Source organism: Cryptomeria japonica, chromosome 8 (genome assembly GCF_030272615.1).
Source record: "Cryptomeria japonica chromosome 8, Sugi_1.0, whole genome shotgun sequence".
In the NCBI taxonomy this organism is placed as follows: domain Eukaryota; kingdom Viridiplantae; phylum Streptophyta; class Pinopsida; order Cupressales; family Cupressaceae; genus Cryptomeria; species Cryptomeria japonica.
Window position 1 is genome coordinate 132,760,757 of NC_081412.1, and position 21,641 is coordinate 132,782,397.

The window sequence follows — 21,641 nt, forward strand, 5'->3', positions numbered from 1 at the left end:
AGTAAAACTCGCTGAAAAAAGAAAAAAAAAAAAAAAAGAAGAAAAGAAAAGAGTGAAAAATCAGAGATAAAACAGAGCTAAAAATAGATCTACATTAAATGAAATTAAAATATCTAGTATTAGATGTATAAAGCTTAAATGAATTAAATACAACTCCTTAGTTAGAGCATAATAGGAAGAGATGGAAAGAAAACTCCTTTGTTAACATAAACAAAAGCTCTTGCCCATGCATCCGTAAATCACGAGATTAAACATGAAGTAGTGCAAACGCTTCTAAGGAAGAGAGCTTATAAAATTTTCATTAATAATATATCAAGGAGATAATACTACTAGTATATCTATATTGAAAAATATAGGTAAATTATGCCGAGAGATATCATTTGAGTGTAACGGTTTCATATAGTTGGAGACAAGTGGCGAGGGTTCTATTTTATTAGGAGTAATAAAATAACACCTCCACAAAATCTGAAACATGGCATATTTCATGCATTTACCCGTCATTTACATGTCAAATTATTTCAGATATAAATTTTTGTTTACGGACATTTTGATGTCATTGTAGATGCCTCTCAGCATAATGACATCTTAACGTTAATAAATTGTAGTGTTTGCATAATTTTGTTTGTTTTTTGTTTGTTTATTGTGATATTCATTAAGGACCGTTTTCCTTCCTTCAAAAATGGTTTTGGTTTACCAAAAAGTTGTCATATTGAGGGTAATCCTCTATACCTGAACTAATTCCATATTGGTATGACTGACAAAATCGATGTAATGTATGGCCTAGGTTTACCTCTAAGCCACATATGCACGACCAAAACGAGGTTCAATAGGTATTTCTCTAAGCCACATAGGCACGACCAAAACGAGGTTCAATAGGCATTTCCCCCATGATATGAACGCTTAAAATCATTTCATATTAAGTGGTATCGCCGTATGTTTAAATACTCCAGAAGAATCTTTAAGACGGTTGAATATCACAATAAACAAACAAAACTGCAGGAGAAGATTGGTGTCTGATCTGTAGGTATTTCCCCATGAGCTGTAATCGCTTAAGATCATTTCATTTCATATTTATGTGGTATCGCCGTATATTTAAGTACTCCAAAAGAATCTTTAAATCGCTTGAATATCACAAGAAATAAAAAAAATTGTGGGGAACACAAGAAGCGTTGATGTGGTCTGGAATCTATGTATAAGTAGTAATCTTAGTAATGTTTTACTCACATAGTACATAGAGGAGCAGTTTTCATTGCTTTCTACATGGCGAAGGGCGTATATGTGTTTCTTCTGGTTTTGTTGCTCACGGCTCCTTTTGCTGTTATGTCTGGTAATACTAATAATCTTTATTCTCCTCCTCAGATGGTTTTTATTTGTTGATATCCTGAACAAGTACTAAGTGATTTATTATACTGGTGATTAACAGACATTTGTAGAAGCTTGAGCGGTTCATTTCATGGGCAATGCGAGGCATGGAGGTGGGATGAGTGCAATAATATCTGCATAAATCAAGATCATCAACTCTTTGGAGGGTGCGACTGGTGGAATCCGCATGGATTGGCTTGTTGGTGCGATCATCAATGTTAAATAACCTGTTTATCTATTCCACTAAGTTTAATCAATTATATAAAGTACTTCGTACAAATCAAATTAGATCAAATGACTTTCTAGATTTGAGTTAGATCAAATGACTTTCTAGATTTGAGTTGATAAAAAAAAAGCATCTAGATGTTGACTACATCAAATATGTAATAGTGAGTATGTATTCAGTGATTTTGGAGGAATAGTATGTTGGGTGAGAAAAGGATAGATAGTGCTTGCATTATCTACAACAGAAGTAAAGTTTATATCAATTATTTGTGTGTATGAAAAGAAGCAATATGACTAGAACCGTTATCCATGAAAGTTGGCCTTGTATAACATATATTATGGATGCATAATGATAGTTATAGTGATGAAGAATCTTCCTTATCATGTTTAATCAAATGACATTAGAATGTAATACCACTTTCTTTCTTTCTCTCATCTACGACAATGATGGATGCTTAACATTGTCCATGAATATGATCGGGCATCAACATTGTTTAATATCACTTAATTCAACATTTACACTAATTCTACATGGCATCTTCTATACTGCAATATCCTCCACTCAAAGAAGGTCTCGCACAAAGTGCAAATGAAAATAAGTGGCATGGAAGGACCAAGTATTCACCTTACGACATGCAATCAATGGTAGATGCTTGAAAATAAATGTAGAAGATGGTCTACAATTGTCGAACAACATTCATCCCCTTAGGCATAAAATAAAACCAAATACAAATGCAAGAATGCTTCCCATTTTGGATAGGAGTTGGTTGGAAGTGGAATGCAAATGTATGATGATGTTTTTGAAAACTAATCAGTACTTTCCATGTAAATGTTGAAAGTTGTCATAATCAAATCAGGCACTACTAAAAATAACAATCTAGAATCTAATGAAGACCAATGTAGATCAGCGCCCAAAGGCAAAGATGACCCCTCCAAATGTTGCTCAAATGTCTCTAAGTCAATTCCAAAGTGTTACAAATGCTGATAAGATAAATTAGGTACCATAGAATATTCAGATACAATCGCCATGGATGTATGGTGATAGTTGGACCAACGAGAATCTAGTACTACCACGATAGAAGCAAATATAGGCAAAGAGAGAACAAGGGGGTCTGAAGATGCACACATAACATTGAAAGAAGATAAATCAACTCCATAGGAGTTGTCAGAAAATATTATATGAAGGTTCTCAATGGTGTTTTCCAAGTCAGCAATGTGGGACTCTACAAATAATGAAGCAATACAAATAATGAAGCAATGTATGTCAAACAGGAATCCCAATCAAGAGGACAAAGAGACAATTTACCCTGCTTATCAAGAATAAGAGTCTCAATCAATGAAGGTACAACCATCTTTGCAAGTGGAGAAGAAGCAACTTGAGATTTTGATGCAATCTAAGTAAGAGTTGAAAAAAAATAATGTGAAAAATTAGGACACAATCCATGCCCATGTAGATTGCTCCCACAATATTTACATCTACAATCCTTAGACATGATTCACTCCTCAAGATAATCTCCAAAAAGACACAAAAACAGAAACCCTCAATACAATAGATATTCCATTCTAAAAAAATTCGAATCTTTAGTACCTATAAATTAAAAAACATTGACGCTTCGTCTTTCTAGCTCTTAAACTTTGATGCCATGCAAAATTTGCAATTGAATCTGCACAATGAGCTAGCTAAAAAAATAGAAGTAGAACACAAAAAAATTAGTAAAAGATCAGAACTAAAACAGAGCCAAAAACAGATCTGCATTAAATGAAATTAAAATCTCTTGTATTACATTTATAAAGCTTAAATGAATTACATACAAAGGAGAACCAACACATGAACATAAATCATGTAGAAAAAGTTGGAACATAATAGGAAGAGACGTAGAGAAAACCCTTCAGTTAGAACATAACAGGAAGAGACGGAAGGAAAACTCTTCTGTTTGGTCTATTCTCTCTGCTAACATTCTTTGGTATATCTGGAAGATTAGGAATGAGGACAGATATCAAGGTCGAACCAGGACCCTTACAGAGTCTTTTAAAAGACTCACCTTTTATAACATTCTTGTGCAGGTCTCTGCTGTCATGGACAGCGAGAGAGACAAGTTTTTGCAGTTCCTAAAAGATGGGTCTGCTTCCATGTTTGTTTATGAGATGAGGTGTGGCTATGAGTGGATGAGACGTGATGAGCACATTTCCTTGTTTGAGGAGGCCCTCAACAAACTTACTAAGGAAGTCAAGGACAATAGGGGCCCTTCTTATGACCAGATTGAGATGCTGATTCAAATCCAGGAGAGGGAAAAAATTGTTTGGATGGAAGGCCCGTCTGGCTGGACTACTTGGCTGGAGGATCACAACACCATCCTACAGTAATTTGTGCTATTTAACTGCCCTTTTTGTTGCTGGCTATCTGCCCTTTTGTACCTTAGCTTCTTTCTTGATGTTATGTTGAGCTGTGCTATGTGTCACTGGCTGCTCTACCTGCTACTCTGAACTTGCCAGGCTGAGGTATCTCCTCCCTGGGTCCATGCATCCATAAATCACGAAAGTAAACATGAAGTAGTGCAAACGCTTCTAACCAAGCGGGCTTAAACATGAAGTAGTGCATAATTTTGTTTGTTTGTTTATTGTGATATTCATTAAGGACCATTTTCATTGCTTCAAAGATGGTTTGGTTTCCCAAAACTTTATCATATCAACTGAGGGAAATGCTCTATACCTGTACTAGTTCCATATTGATATGACTGACAAAATCGATGTAATCTATGGCCAATGTTTATCTCTAAGCCACATAGGCAGGACCAAAACGAGGTTCAATAGGTATTTCCCCCATGATCTGTGATATGAACGCTTAAAATCATTTCATATTAGGTGGTATCGCCGTATATTGAAGTACTCCAAAAGAATCTTTAAATCGGTTGAATATCACAATAAACAAACAAAATTGCGGCGAACGAGAGAGAACGAGAAGATATGGTGTGGGATCTATATAAGTAGTAATGTTTTACTCACATAGTACATAGAGGAGCAGTTTTCATTGCTTTCTACATGGCGAAGGGCGTATATGTGTTTCTTCTGGTTTTGTTGCTCACGGCTCCTTTTGCTGTTATGTCTGGTAATACTAATAATATTTATTCTCCTCCTCAGATGGTTTTTATTTGTTGATATCCTGAACAAGTACTAAGTGATTTATTATACTGGTGATTACAGACATTTGTAGAAGCTTGAGCGGTTCATTTCATGGGCAATGCGAGGCATGGAGGTGGGATGAGTGCAATAATATCTGCATAAATCAAGATCATCAACTCTTTGGAGGGTGCGACTGGTGGAATCCGCATGGATTGGCTTGTTGGTGCGATCATCAATGTTAAATAACCTGTTTATCTATTCCACTAAGTTTAATCAATTATATAAAGCACTTCATACAAATCAAATTAGATCAAATGACTTTCTAGATTTGAGTTGATATCTAGATGTTGACTACCAACCAAATATGTAATAGTGAGTATATATTCAGTAATTTTGGAGGAATAGTAAGTTGGGTGAGAAAATGATGGGTAGTGCTTGCATTATCTACAACAGAATTAAAGTTTATATCAACTATTCATGTGTATGAAAGGAAGTAATATGACTAGAATTGTTATGCATGCAAGTTAGCTTGGTATAAAATATATTATAGATGCATAATGATAGTTATGGTGATGAAGAATCTTCCTTATCATGCTTAATCCAAGGACATTAGAATGCAATACTACTTTCTTTCTTTCTCTCATCTACGACAATGATGGATGCTTAACATCGTCCATGAATATGACTGGGCATCAACATTGTTTAGAATCACTTAATAGCTCCAAGAGTTTAATGAATGCAACATTGTTTACTTAATGTAATAGTAAGTCTACAATGACATATTTTTTAGTGAACTATGGTTAAGATACTATTATATATTTGATATTATGGATGTAGAACTGGCCTCAAATAAGTTCTTTTTGTAGTTGTGGTTTTATAAATTAAAATTAGAATTTACACCTTATCAATCTTTGAACCTAGATTGTCAAAATTGTCATATTCATGATAGCAACAACTATTTACTCACCTGCGATGGCATGTGAGGCGGGCGAGTGCAAAGGCCGTGCTAGGGCATATGTACCCTAGCTCGTGTTCACTTTCACGTAGGGGGGTTCTGAGCAGCACTATAGGGAGGGGTGCGAAAATCATTTTCTATTTGTTGCAGGTGGTTGCTCGGGGGTGTCGGGGGTGATAGGTCCTTGGTTTTTTGTCTGCTGGTATGGTTGGTGGTGTAGGCGAGGTTGGGAGAGCTCAGGTTAGGGAGCCTTCTTTGGTGGAGATTGGGAGGTGAGAGGGGTGGGTGTTTTTCAGGGGGAGGTTTTTCTTTTCCCATTTCCGTGTGGGGTGGGAGTTTTTCTATTGTGCATGATCGCTGGTTCGCGAGAAGTGGCTTTAGAGGCTTCTCCTAGCTTGGATTTTCGAGCATCTTTGGGTTCGTAATCCCTGAATCATGGCGTTAAGACTTTTGATAATAATCTCTTTGCTCCCGACTCGGGGGTTGCTGGTGTTGGTGTATCCAATGGATCTAGGATTTTGAAGTTTAACGGTTGTCTAGAGAGATGCAAAGAGAGGCCAAAATTGGTAATTCTACCTGAGATGATTGTCAAGGATGTTGAATATTTTTCAAAGCATTCGTTTTACTACAAATTTTTGGGGATGAGGGTTTCTTTGCAGTTTTTGGAAAATTGGGCTTAGAGGACTTGGGCATCGGAAGGGGAAATGGATATTATGTTGCTTGCAAACAATCACTTCATGGTTACATTGAATTGCATGGAGGATCACAATAGGGTCTTTGAAGGAGGCCCATATTTTTATAACCAGGTGGGGTTGTTCATCAAACCTTGGCATACGGGATTTAACCCCTTGGAGGAATGCTCGAATCGGGTCCCAATATGGGTTTGCTTACCTTGTTTTCTGATGGAATTTTGTCAGGAGGATGTGTTGCGGATGATCGCTTCATTTCTTGGGAAACCTGTTGGATCTTCATCACAAACCTTGGGGAGAAAGGTAATGACTTTCGCTCATATCTGTGTTGAAATTGATCTTAGTAAGACTTTGCTAGATGCTATAGATATGTGTGTGGGCTCTTATTCTTGGGTCCAACAGCTGGATTATGAGACACTACCATTTCAATGTTCCCTATGTCATGAGTATGGTCATTTGGAGTGCAAGTACCCTAGGTTTAAACTGGTTGTGCATCAGCCTCAACAACCGTCCCATAACCTTGATGGGGTTGATAAAGGAAAAGCTCCCATGTCTGGTATGGTTGTGGGTGTTGATGACTTTGTCCCAGTTAAGACAAAGAATAGGAACTATGGTCAAAAGAGGTGTTTGCAGGAAAGTCAGGAGGAGGATAATTTTAACAAATTTGAAGCCTTGGATGACCTTAGTCAGTAGGAGGTGAATCCGAGGTTGATTCCCTTGGATCATAGTGCAGTAGGGTTGATGCCTCATAGTGTGAACTTGGATCCTACCTAGGGTCTGTAGGAGGTTGGAAGTCAACAGATCGAGATGCATCAACAGGAACTGGCTCAGATGGGACCCATCTCTAGTGTTGGAATGAAGATAGCTGGTGGGGATGTTTCTCCTACAACACATAAATTGGAGTCTGTTGGGGTTAAAAGTAATAAGATCTCTTTACATCTCGATCTTCTTCAGAAAGACATCAAGAAAGGTGCAAGGGAGAAGAACTCAAAGGTTGGGAGAAAGAAGGATTTAGATAAGATTAAATTGATGGGGGAGAACTTGGTTAAATTAGGGTCAGTAAAGACTCTGGATTCTCATTTTTCTAATCCCCCGAAATGATTGTGCTTTCATGGAATGTGAAAGGCTTGAACAATGGCCCTAGACAAAAAGTTGTTTGGGAATTGATTAGGAGTCATTCTCCCGATGTCCTTTTCTTGTAGGAAACTAAACTATCAATGGAAAGTATGTTGGGTCTGGTGCCTAAGCTATAGGGGAGGGGCGAATGTCAGTGTATTGGGTAATTTGGCTCCTCTGGAGGTGTGGCCTATTTTTGGAACCCCTTGAGGATTCACCCTATTTGGTGGGTTTCTTCTAGTTCATCTTTATCTGGGGTTTCCTCTAATCTTGAGACTAGGGAATATATCTTTTTTACTAATATTTATGCCCCCACTGATCTTCAGGGTAAGCAAAATTTGTGGTCTCATTTTACTTTTATGCATGGGTTTTTTCCTTTTCATCTATGGATTATGGCGGGCGATTTCAATGCTATCTTAGGTTTGAGTGAGAAGAAGGGTAGTGTTATGCAGTTGAAGCCTTGGATGACCTTAGTTAGCAGGAGATGAATCTGGGGTTGATTCCCTTTGATCATAGTGCAGTAGGGTTGATGCCTGATAGTGTGAACTTGGATCCTACCTAAGGTGTACAAGAGGTTGGAAATCAACGGATGGAGATGGATCAATGAGTATTGTCTCAAATGGGACCCATATCTAGTGTTGGAATGAAGATAGCTGGTGGAGATTTTCTCCTACAACACATAAATTGGAGTCTACTAGGGTTAAAAGTAATAAGATCTTTTTACATCTAGATCTTCTTCAGAAAGACATCAAGAAAGGTGAAAGGGAGAAGAACTCGGAGGTTGGCAGAAAGAAGGATTTGGATAAGATTAAATTCATGGGGGATAACTTGGTTGAGTCAGGGTTAGTAAAGACTCTGGATTCTCCTTTTTCTAATCCCCTGAAATGATTATGTTTTCATGGAATGTGAGGGGCTTGAATAGTGGCCCTAGATAAAAAGTTGTTCGGGAATTGATTAGGAGTCATTCTCCTGATGTCCTTTTCTTGCAAGAAACTAAACTATTAGTGGAAAGTATGTTGGGTTTGGTGCCTAAGCTATAGGGGAGAGGTGAATGTCAGTGTATTGGGGCATTTGGCTCCTCTAGAGGTGTGGCATTTTTTTGGTGGGTTTCTTCTAGATCATCTTTATCTGGGGTTGCCTCTAGTCTTGAGACTGGGGAATATATCTTTCTTACTAACATTTATGCCCCCACCAATTTTTCGGGTAAGCAGAATTTGTGGTCTCATATTACTTTTATGCATGGGTTTTTTCCTTTTCATTCGTGGATTATGGCAGGCAATTTCAATGCCATCTTAGATTTGAATGAGAAGAAGGGTGGTGTTATGTTGTTGGAGCCTTCTTCCTTCCTTCTTCGGGATAGTTTATCAACCTTGAATCTTGTTGACATCAAGCCTGATAATGGTATGTTCACTTGGAACAATAGGAGATTAGGGGAGAATTGGATTGCGGACCGTCTAGATCATTTTTTGGTTTCTAGTTTTTGGATTAGTCAGGGATGGTCCACATGCTCCGAGATTTTAGATTGGAAAGGTTTGGACCACTGTCCCATCAAATTGTTATCCTCTTCTGCTCAGGTCACTCACACACCTTTCAAATTCTAGCTTATGTTCTTGTGAGATTCTTCTTTATAGGTTCAGGTTGTAGAGTGGTGGAAGAAAGGGAGGCTAGCCTATGGCACTGCCATGTACAGTTTTGCCAAGTAGCTGCATTTTTTTAAGTTTTAGCTTAAGCAGTGGAATAGTCAGTGTTTTGGTAATTTCCTTCATGCTAAGACAAGTGCTCAATTAGAGTTGAATGACATTACTAGAGATATTAGAGAACATGGATTGTCAGAAGCCTTGTTGAGGGAGGAAGTCAAGATAGTCAAGGTTGTAGAGGAGTGGGATCTTAGGGAGGAAATCTACTAGAAACAGAGATCTCAGATTGATTGGCTTCAAGTGGGGGACAATAATATTGTGTTCTTCTTCAATTCGGTGAAAGAAAGAAGGCATGGCAATTCCATCCCTATTCTGGATAATGATAGAGGTGAGCAATGTTTATCCTTGTAGGAGATTTATAAGGAGTCTCAGGGGGGATCGGAAGAGGAAATTCAGGTTTTTTTCTTTTATCCCTTCTCTAGTTACTAGGGTGATGAATGAGAATCTTATGGGCCCTATTTTGTTGGACGAACTTGAGAGGATTTTTTTCACATGAAGAAGGGGAAGGCACTAGGACCGGATGGGTTTCCGATTGAGTATTGGACTTATTGGAGGTGGTCCAAGAGTCCTAGAGGAGTAAGAAGATTCGTTGGGATTTGAACTTGACTTTCATTGTGCTCATCCCCAAGTGTGATGGGGCTGACCAATTAGGCCACTCTAATCCTATTTCTCTTTGTAATGTGATTTATAAGATTATTTCTATGCTGATAGTGGAAAGGTTGAAGAATTGGCTTGGGGGGGTCATTTCAGAAGAGCAAAGTGGGTTTGTGTAGGGCCATAAAATCTTGGATGGAGTGGTCATCACTACTGAGACCATTCATTCTATGATATCTTCCAAGGAAAAAGCTATGTTTATCAAGCTAGACATGGCAAAGGCTTATGATAGAGTCTGATGATCCTTTCTCCAGAAGATTCTTGGGGCATTTGGTTTTATTGATGAATGGATCTAATGGGTTATGAGATGTGTTTCATCTACCTCATTCTCGATGCTAATTAATGGAGATCATACGGAGTTGTTTAGTGCGTCTAGGGGCCTTCGTCAAGGGGACCTTCTTTCCCTGTACTTATTCATTCTCCTGGCTGAGGGTCTAGGGAGATTTATTAAGTATAATGTGGGGCTTGGTACTGTTCATGGTTGGAGTTGGGGTAATGGCATACCTTCTCAGTCCCATTTGCAGTTTGCGGATGATACAGCCCTGATGGGACCGGTTAGGATCAGTAAAGTTATAAATCTACGTAAAATATTGGATGTCTATATTGAGGCTTCGTGCCAGTTGATCCATGAGGATAAATCTTTCATTATCTTCTTCAATACACTGAGAAATATTCAGTTGAGGATTGATAATATCTTGAGATTCTAGGTCAGGTCTCTTCCCTTGGCTTACTTGGGTATTCCTATGTCTATTAGTAATCCTCTCAGAGACTCTTGGCAGGGTATTCTGGAAACATTTTGCATGAAGGTTGAACATTGGACTCATAGATGGTTATCCTTTGTTGGGCAGGTTCAACTAATCCACTCGGTGGTACATGCTCTTCTGATTTATAGTTGTATGCTCCAAGTGGCCCCAAAGTGGTTTGTGAAGGAATTGGATTCTTTGGCAAGGCAATTCTTATGGGCAAACAACTTGTCCTCCCATAAATGGATTCTTGTCAAATGGGACTTGGTGTGCAACCCGAAGAAGTTGGGAGGCTTGGCTTAAGGCAGTCTTCTTTATTTGGGGAGGCTATGGCAACTAAATTGTACTGGAGGTGGTGTGTTGAGCAAGATCGAAGTTGGGATAGGATTTTATCTTGCAAGTATATGAAGACAATCTCGAAAGAGGAAATTACAAGATATCTACTTGTGGGAAAAGGCTCTACGATTTGGAGTACTCTCAAGAAAGGGGCTACACTGATAAAAGAAGGTCTTTTTTGGATTTCTAAGAAGGGAGAAGATGTGCTTTTATGGTATGATTCTTGGGATGGCTATCCCCCCATTATTGATCAATTTCTTAATTTAGTGAATCTTAGCTAGAGGTTCCTGGAGGCAAAGTGGTCTAGAGTGAGCGGCTTTAAGTCTATTTATATATATGGGCAACTAGAGATGGTGCGGTGGAAGGTTCCTAATGAATGGCTGGTTGTTGATATGGAGGAAGACTACACTGAGCTTTATGACATTTTGGCTAGTAGACACTGTAGTTTCCTTAAGGATAGGGATAGACTTGCTTGGTCCCTGGATCCTAAGGGTGTTTTTACTGTAGCCAGTGGGTACTGGGAGCTATTGTTCCATTGTTTGGAGGGGAGGGAGGTGCATTGGTGGAACTATGTTTGTAACAATCTCTCTTGGCTGAAGTGTAACTATTTTTCTTGGACTTTGGCTTGGAATAGGTGTCTAACCTGGGACAATATTTGCAAGTCTAGGATCCACGGGCCTTCCGTGTGTGTTTTGTGTTGTAATGGAGATGAGGATTCCTCTCACCTGTTCTTTAGATGTCCTTTCTCGTTGTTACTCCGGCATTACTGGTGGGGGGTGTGGAAGCACCCCTATGTTCATGTGGATTCTTTGGTGGAGTTTTGGAGAAGTTTGGGCATGCCTCCTATTTTGTCCTCTTTTCTCTAGATTGTCTAGCACATTGGGCTCATGTTTATACGTTGGCAGATTTGGTTAGAGAGGAATAGGAGGATGTTTAGGGATGTCAGACCGTTAGTTTAGTGGGTATGGAATAGAATCATTGGCATGATCTAGGGGACAGTGGAAGCTAAATGTGAGGTGAATTTTCCTCTGGATAGAGGAGAGGCTGATATTGTGAGTAGGTTGGGTTTGCAGGAGATGTCTTGTCTCAGCTTGTACTAGGAGAGGTAGAAGGGCTAAGAAGAAGGTCCAAAGGGAGGGAAGTTGGTTGCCTCCTCAGGATGATTTCATTAAGATTAACACTGATGGCTCCTCTCGGGGTAATTCGGGCCCTACTGGGATTGGGGGGCTTGGTAGGGACTGTATGGGGGTTGTGATTTTCTTATTTTTAGTTCATAAAGGGTAGAAGTCTAATAATTTTATGGAGGGATCAGCAATTTTCTATGCCCTGGAGTGTGCTTTTCAGTTGGGGTGGCATAAGATTATCTGTGAATCAGATTCGTAGATTATTGTTAACCCATTGAATGAGCAGAAGGTGAGTAGGATTAATCGACACTTGGCAAGGATTGTTCACCTGATTTTGCACATTAATGTTATGATGGAGAAGGTGTCTTTCATCCACATTCCTCATGAATGGAATAGGGCAGCTGATTGTTTGGCTAAGTGGGCCTCAAAACATGGTGATGGTTGGAAAGTTGAGGGTTGGGAGCATCTCTCCCCGGATTGCTATCAAGACTTGCATAAGATCTTTGCTGAGGATATGGATAGTTATGAAGCTGGTTGATCTTTAGTCAGGATTGTTGTTCTCTTCTAGAGCTTTGGGGCGCTGGTTGTCTTATGTAATTCTTGATTCTGATTATTAATAAAGTTTTTACCCCTTTATTCAAATATATATATATATATATATATATATATATATATATATATATATATATATATATATATATATATATATATATATATATATATATATATATATATATATATATATATATATATATATATATATATATATATATATATATATATATATATATATATTTGAACCTAATATAATGTACATTGATTTGTGTGCTATCTTGTATTTAAAGATAGTTATTTCTTTGGTCATTTTAGAAAAGTCATTTATTTTTCATAATAAAACATATTAAAATAATTTAAAATTAAAGAATAATATTTATATTTATTATATTTTTTATAATTTAAAACATTATCTAAGATAAGTATTTTAAAATAAAGAGATGTGAATTATATTTTTTAATAATTAAAGAGTCCATCTAAATTGACATATGGTGTATTTTTTTGGCATACCTTTTTTATAGTTTGACTCTAATGCAAAATATGTATACTCACACTTTCTATTATTTCTTAACATTCTATCTTTAACACCCATAATAATATTTATATGTTTTAAAGCTTTATGCTTCCAAACATGCATATTAATCTAAAAAAAACATCAAACATTTGAACTTATATAAAAAAAAAATTTATAAATTAAATTGAACTACACTATCAAATATATTTCAATTCCACATCAAAGATTTTATTAATTTATATTAATCCACTAGATAGAAATATAGTTTTGATTCATTACTATATATTTTGTACTCTAACAATTTTTCCCAATACATAATTTTAAATGCATATAAGTGAATACATAATTTTAAATGCATATAAGTAAAATGAGGCAGTACAAAATATGAAAAAAAAAATTCAAATAAAAATACGAAAGACAAAAAAATTATTCATTGATTTAGTTTGAATATATATAGTGTGTGATTTTAAAGCTCTACCAAAAAAACCTTCTTTTATGAGGACTCTTGTTAACTTAGAACACTTGGTTTATCTTTAAATTTAGCCTTTTTGATTCATGCCTAAAGAAATCTCTCCATCTAATTCCCATTAAACCCATTACCAAACCACTACCTTTAAATGTGCTTTCTTTGAGTAATGAAGTAGTAAATCACCTTCTAGCTTGCATTTAAATGTCATTACTTTTCTTTTTATTTCAATTTCCAACCCATTTCAATGGTTTTTACCCCTTCTTTATATTTACTTCCCAAATTATTTTGATCATCTTTTAAATTTGACATTCAAGGTGTACTTAATAAGTTCTCCTTTCTACTTATATCTAAATATCTCATTAAAAAAATGAAGGTTGCTATAATTAATATTCACACTCTTTCTATTAGTAAATTATTTTTTAGTTAGGATAAAATAGGTTTTGAAGGGACCCCGAAACCCTTACAAAAACAGAGATACCATCAAAGAATAGACTAGGCTGCCTAGTAGCAAACCACAGGTTCTAGAAAGGACCTAAAACCTTTTAAACTTATGGGTGTCTAGATCCCAAAACACAAAAGTTGCAAAAGACTTAAACAGGAAAACACAACAAACATAACCAACCAAACACCAGCCAAACATCAAGTGTGCAACATTACAAATGAGGTTGTCCAAAACAAATGGATCAAGTTAGCAACGGTCCAAGTCAGGAAGCAATGGACCTCAGGAAATAGAGAACAAGGGTTGATCAGGCAGCCTCAACCAACAAAAAGGGTTTTCCCAGGCTCCCATAACCTATAACAGAATCTCTAGGCCACAACTAAAAAAGCCTAAACCTACCAAAAAACAATTACTGGCCAAATTGGGCCCTTAAAAACTACCAGCATCCAGCCTCTCCTTGACAGGAACAAAAGATATAGGGTTTTTCCAGGCTCCCTTAACCTTGATAATGGGTTTTAAAAGGCTCTTAGAACCTCATAGAGCAGGTTTTACAAGGCTCACACAACCAGTCAAAGCCTAGACAACAACAACTTGTCCTGCAAGCACATTCTGGGACCAAACAATAGGTTTTTTAAAGGCTCCCATAACCTTAAACTTGAGAATTAACAAAGCAAAGAAAAAGGTACCCTCCGGGATCACCACCTAAAAAAGTGAAACATGAGAGAAACCAAATAAAAGACAATTCTTTGTTCTCGTACCACCAAGAAACAGGGTACCATCTGCCAACCTGAGAAGAAATGAGAAAAAAATATACTCTCTATACCTCAACAGGAGAAAGAGGATATAAAACCATTGAAAGGCCCATCTCAATCCTCAAACAACCAAGATACAACACACCATCCGCTTCCCGACATTTCCCAGCATCAACCGCAACAAACATCTTTTCCTCAATAGAAGATAGGCCATCTCTAGCACTATCCAGCTTCACCTCTAAAGAAGATAGAGTCACCTCTATAGGGATATCTAGAGAAAACCTAGGATGCCTCAACAAGAAGACAAAAAATAAAAGGAAAGCCAAACAAAAGGCCATAAAACATAGGAACATTCAAAATAGCCCAAAGAAAAAGGACAACAAACAATAACAGGGGGGAAACCACTCAACCAACCCCACAAAGAGAACAATCTATAAGAGGGATTGAAAAAGAGAAATAGGCAAGAACAGACCGCATCCTCCTTGAGCATATCAGAAGAAATAGGAGCAAGACCATGATTGCCAATCTCCAAAAAAACCCAACAAGAGAGGCCTCCAAAAAAGAAGATAAGGCCCCACAAAAATAGAGAGAGAAAACAACCCTAGATCTAAAAGAAACCACACCTCCAACCAACCCAGTCACCACCTCAAAATAAAGCAACACCACAACCAAAGGAAGGCCCAAAGAGGCATCAAATCTCCCAACAAGGAACCCTAACAAAAAAAAGCTGCCATAAAACAAACTACCTAGAAAGGCATACGAAGCCCAAACCAGGAATAAACCAACAAAAGAAGGGAAGAAAGAGAAACCACAAAGGGCCTTCAAAATCAGAGACACCAACTTCCTTGCCATAAAGCATCCAGAAGAAACAACCCCCCCCCCCCCCCCCCCCTTGGCTCACCACAAGAACAACAACAAAACCTTGATTGTATGGAAGAGAACCAAACTTTTGATGAACTTATAAGGAATTGAGAGGAGGGGTGAATGAGTCCAAGCAAAAACTTAATAAATCTGATAACAACTTTCACCAACTTGAAAATCAATAAGCATGCAAGAAATATAACCACATAAGAAAACATCCAACAAAGCGTGCAAACCATAACCCAATGATTTTTAATGTGGAAACCTAGCTGGTAAAAACCACAATGGGAATTAGTACCCACAAGGATCTTCTAAGTACAACATAGAGATTTGACTGGTTAAGGTCATACAACACCTATTAGGGGCGCACTCGATTAAGAGTGTTTTAGCTCAATTAAGAGCTGTACAATAAGTCCTCTTAGGACCCACCCTTTTTAGGAGATACCCACATTACTAGGATTTACAAACACAAGCTAATGTGCCACCTGGTTAGAGGATTTCACCTTTGGACCTGCTAGGATCCTACCACACCCTATTAGGAGTGACCTTGTTACAAGATTTTCTTGCTGCAATTGTTAGGAAGACAACAAGTTCAACTGATTTGAAGTTAGTACCTCTATACCTGATTAGATCTGCTTCTTCTCAGCTTCTATCATCGACTAAACATTAATACCTAACTTCTCCTTCAACCTCATGATCAAATTCTCACTCTTGATGCATGAAATCATACAACTTACACCTCCTTATAAAGAACTCTCCTAGGTCGGTTAAGAACCTTGGAACAATTCCCTAGGTTCATTGAATCCAGTCACCTTTTACATTTTCCTGCTCATTACACTTTTCTCTTATCAAGAAAATAATTCATAACTTAAAAACATAACAATGAGTCTACTGGTTACCGATCAAACTAACTATATTATACTAGTTCTTTGTTCTTCCTGTCTGTGACTTGATCAAAAGCCATCCTAACTCGCTCAATACATTGAATCTGGTGATGCGATCTGAAACATAGGTGTATGTTCCTTTCTCCAACACTCTTTTAAAACTGCAATGTCCAACTCTTCACCAATCATCTGTACTAGTCACTTTATCATCGTTATGTTCTTGTTTACCGGTTAACAATAACTTAGCAGCTTTGTTGTCTATCTAATTCCACCACCGGTTAGGCTATACTAGTTGGTCTAGATGACCTAGATGACTAAACAAAACATGGTTTCCATCAATGACAACACAAACAAATTCATCAAACAACCTATTACAACTATATCATTATCATCATCAAGCCAACAAAATACCTCTTTGGCATTGATGGCAACACTTAGGAAATTTTGTCCAAGTGTCACATTACAACTATCATGGCTCAAATCAATACATAATGCAAAACTCCCCCTTAGAAATTACATGATATTACAAAATTTTGACTGACTTATACTACTCCCCCTTTGACATAAATGATAAAGGTAAGAAAATACATTACAACACATCAAAAATTGCATTACCAAATGTATAAGAGTTCAAAAGTTTACAATTACATTTTGAGAAAAATATCATTAAAATTAGTCTTCAAGACTTTCAATTCATTCTCCCATGTCTCTAAAAGAGTAGATGTAATCTCAATTTGTGTTCAAAACTGGTATGCAATATCTTCCATAGCATCAAGTGTACTCATTTTAGGTGTAGTCAAAATTGCCTTTGTCTCTTTGTATCCTCTTTGCAAGATTTCTAATTTGGGGACTAGGTGAGTCTGTAACTCCTGCAATGATGTAGTCCTTTTAATCTGTCTTGCCTCATATGCCTTAAGATTATGATGTATTACTATGAAAGATCTACCAAAAATTGTTGCTGAATCATTTAATGGATCAAATGATTCACTCAAACTCTTTAGCTCATGTTGAGATTCCTTTCTCTTCTTATCAAGATCATCAAAGAACAATGAAAAGTTGCAGATTGTAGAAAGAATTTTACCTCCATTCATCAAGGCTTCTTTGATCTAGTCCATATTCACAGCAAGACCTATGTCTTTTCTATTTTCCTTGATCAATGTCTCAATTCTTTTATTTTCATATTCTTTCTCTGCATTATGTAGAGTAGCCTCTCGAATACTTTTCATTTGCTCCCCTGCAATTGTGACCAAGTGGTCTAGTTTTTCAATGGGAGTTGTGAGACTATTAGTAGCAGACTGGAAAATATGTCAACTGCAGTCTGTATAGTTTGAGCTTCTCTCCTCTAAAATCTTATTATCTTCGCACTGGCCTTAGATTGCATTGCAGATGCAATCTCCATCAGTTCTATTGGACTCAACATATCCATGTTTATTGGCCCTTGGATGGCCATTGTATCATCATCATCATCAATGATTTTCTTTAAAGTAAGTGACTAGTAGGTCACTTTCTACTCTTATGCTTCTTCTTTCTGCTTCTCTTTTTCCTTCTATAGTGGCTTTGTAGTTTGCACAACATCTATCTGTACACTCTCTTGTGTATCTTTTTGCATCTCTTCTACCTTCTCCAGTGGCTTTGTGGTTTGCACATCATCTATTTGTGAATTCTCGTGTCTCTATCTTCTCTTCATATTTACTAGTTGCAATAACATTTGGTATCATTGGTTGTTCATCAGTGACGGTAGGAACTGGTGTGGAACCACCATATGGTTCTTTCTCTGTTTGAGTAACACTCAATGTCTCATCAATTTCAATCACATTTGGTAGTTCACCTTCAATTACTGGTGCTTAAAAGAGATCTTCTTCATCAGAAGAATCTACCTTTTCTGGTTCCTTTTCTTTTTCAAGTCTTAAAATCTTTTTCAAAATTTCCCCAATCTCAGCTTGCACAGACTAGGACTCACCAACAAGCAATCTCGTTGGCCTCTTTTTGGTACAAAATAATGGTTTTGATTCTGAAATAATTTCTTGTATTTCGTCCTTGGAGCTCTCCAGTTGTAAATGAATAAATATACTCTCTCATTTCTCTATCTTGCTTAATTGTAGTCTGTCATCTAGCTTCCAATTTTCTATACAAAGAATCAGTTATTTATCCTTGTAATTCAATCAATGCTTTTCTATATTGATTCATAAACCAAATAAATAAATCCTCAGTTTTTTTTTTCTCTTCCTCACCAAAATTATTATAGTGCTTATTTACACCAATAAATATACCATAATTCCTTATATTCCTCAACAAGTTCTCAAGAGAATTAATTTTAGTTACTCGTGGCTTAACTGATTTGAGAGTGGGTGAACCAACCACTTTATACTTCTTTCCACTTGCCCTCAATTCTTTCTTACCACCTTCTGATTCAATTTCCTCGACCTCTTCCTCTGCTACATCCTTAAAAAATCTTTGTACTTGTTCATTTTTTCTTTGTCCTGTAGCTTCAAAGACTTTAGGTGCTTGAGGCTTATCTTCCTTTTCTTTTCTCGATTTGTATCTTTGGAGGAGGAGGGGGCTTCTCCTTTTTGACATTTTCAAGTTCCTAGTTTGTCTACCAGTGGAGACGCTAGAGGTTATTGCCTTCCTTTCTTCAAATCTAGTTCTTGCTTCATCAATCATTTCCTTTGTGAACCCTTGTGCAACAACAAATTCCTCAACCTCTTTCCTAATCTTTTCGGCCACTACCGGTTTGGCCAATTCACCATATACCTTTATTGATTTCTCTTTGAATGTGCCAAACCTAGGTACACTTGGATCTACCTGTTTAGATATAACGTTGTTAGCATAAATAATCAAGATATCATCTTTTGCCTCATACCCCATAGGCATGACCCATGAAGTCCTTGGATCTGCAGCCTCCATCTAACAAGTATCGGTATCAACCATAAAACAAATGGAGCCTTCAAACCTTTTCACCACATGCTCTGAGATGCTCTCTCTGACATACATTTTCTTCTGAAATTTCTTGAAGTATCCCTAGATAGTCTTAGTGAACTTCTTGCCAAGCATCTCAATGTTGTTCTTGATTTGCAAGGTTGTTGATGTATCCACAGACCATTAGAAATCACCTATGCCAGGAAAGTAATTCTAGAAATAGAAAAATAATCCAATAATCAATTGACCAAACTTGAACTTTTACCGCTTGTCCTTCTTGATTGATTCAAGAGTCAATACTAGTTGGGATCTCAAGGCCTCAGCTAGAACATAATCAACATTATCTTTCAACATCTGGTATGTTGTGTGGATAGAAGCTTCGGGAATGCTATTCATCTGGATTGAATGGTATACTCTATAGTTGATGACCATGGATGCAAACTTCACTTATGGATCTTCTATATCATTCACCATCATGGCATGACCATCCCACTTTGACTTTTTTAGTCAGATAACCTCATCCTTTGGGATTGTTCTCAAAATAGGGACTTCATTGATGGCCCATAATCTGGTGACAACATGGATGGCCTCTTTTGTGATCTTGTGCGTTATATCAAACCACATAAACTGATCATGGATCCTACTTTGAACATATCTCATGTGCTTTTCTTCAAAATCATCTAGAAAGTTTACAGCATGGTGAAAACCCTTATTAGATACCCTTTTAAATTCATCATTCATCAATCCTTGTTTATCACACAATGTTAAGTATTGATCAAAGATAAAAAAAATGTGCCCAAATCCTCCTATTTTCAATGCATGTATGATTGAATGTCCTCAACATGCAAAGCCTCATAGGGAACACTGGATAGGGCTCTAGCTAGATCTATCTCCATGGAATTATGAGGATCTCTTAAAGTTTGGTCAAGGTCTTTCGGTAATATCAACAATATGTGGTGTAGCCATTGTGAAAATTCAAACACAGTTTCAGATTAACAAAGAAATACTTTTAGACTTCTTCGTAACTAGGGTTTTCGATTTGAATGCTCCTCCACTGATTCACTTTTCCACAAATCTTCACAATCTGCTATCAACTTTGCCAAAGTAGCAATCAAATGCTCTTCTATGTTTGTGTCACTCTCCAAATGTTCTCTAAAAAATTCTAAGTAAAAAATGAGACTATAAAATACCTTTTATTTGCCTTTTACCAACTGCATTTAATGCTACGTCAGTTGAACATACCCTAATCACCGTTCAACCCTAGATCTTGCTACCAGTTCACATAGTACATCCAATTTACTGGTTACATCTCAAAATCACTTCATAACATCATTTTGTATCAAAACATGCAGATTTGACTTAATGCACACCATTTAGGGGGTTCGTAAATGGATCTTACAATATGCTCCCCCTAAGCTTCATACATAGCTTAGTTTTTTAGTGAGGTATTCTCCACACCAGGTGAAGAATTGGAGTCCTCTAATGGTTTATCCTCACATTTCTTCCTCCGTATCTTATTCAACTCACTTCTGGTTTATTCCACATCTTCCTTCTACTTTCCTTTACGGTCAACAGACTGATTAACCAGTTGGTTCATTCTAGCTCTACAAAACCTTACAATATGTCTCGATTTGTGACCGTAAAAACATGTCATTCCAGATGCTCTCTAGGGTCCATCATTACCTTTATCAGTTCTTCTCTGGCAATTCATAGCCACATGACCATAGCTGTGCCAGATTGAACATGTCACATTTTATCTATTCTCCATTTCATATGGACTAGACCGATTCACTTAAGGTCTCTACCAAGTAGGGTTTCTTTGGTCATTGTAAGATCTCTGCCATCACCATTAGACCTCTGATCCATGTAATATCTCTGATTATTTTCTCTTGACCTGCACTTAACAGATCTATGCCCATACTTGTTGCAATTGAATCAATATTCACCAAAACTACTAGGCTTATATGTTGCATATGCATTAGGTCTATATCCATCAAAAGTATTGGATATACTTCTACAAACATTTGTAGTATAACCTACCTTATGATAGTTAAAACATATTGGTTTGTAGGTTCTCTTACCGATGTTCTTCTTGGTCTTTGGTGCATATTTGGCTTCATACATGGTGTCCTTAGTACCAAATGGCTCTCCTTATTCAAAGGTTGTGTATCCCAAGCCATGCGTATCTCCTTTCTGCCTTTGTATTTGAATCTTCTCATGAAGAATA

At 37.2% G+C, this 21,641-nt stretch overlaps 1 protein-coding gene across 1 annotated transcript in view; it reads left to right on the forward strand.

The window, feature by feature from the left end:
• The first annotated feature begins 7,158 nt into the window (after positions 1 to 7,158).
• Positions 7,159 to 21,641, forward strand: part of LOC131857549 (uncharacterized) — a 52,774-nt gene continuing 38,291 nt past the window's right edge. The window contains exon 1 of the mRNA XM_059210223.1: positions 7,159 to 7,344. Within this exon, the coding sequence (XP_059066206.1) occupies positions 7,159 to 7,344 (186 nt within the window). The remainder of the gene's footprint in view (positions 7,345 to 21,641) is intronic.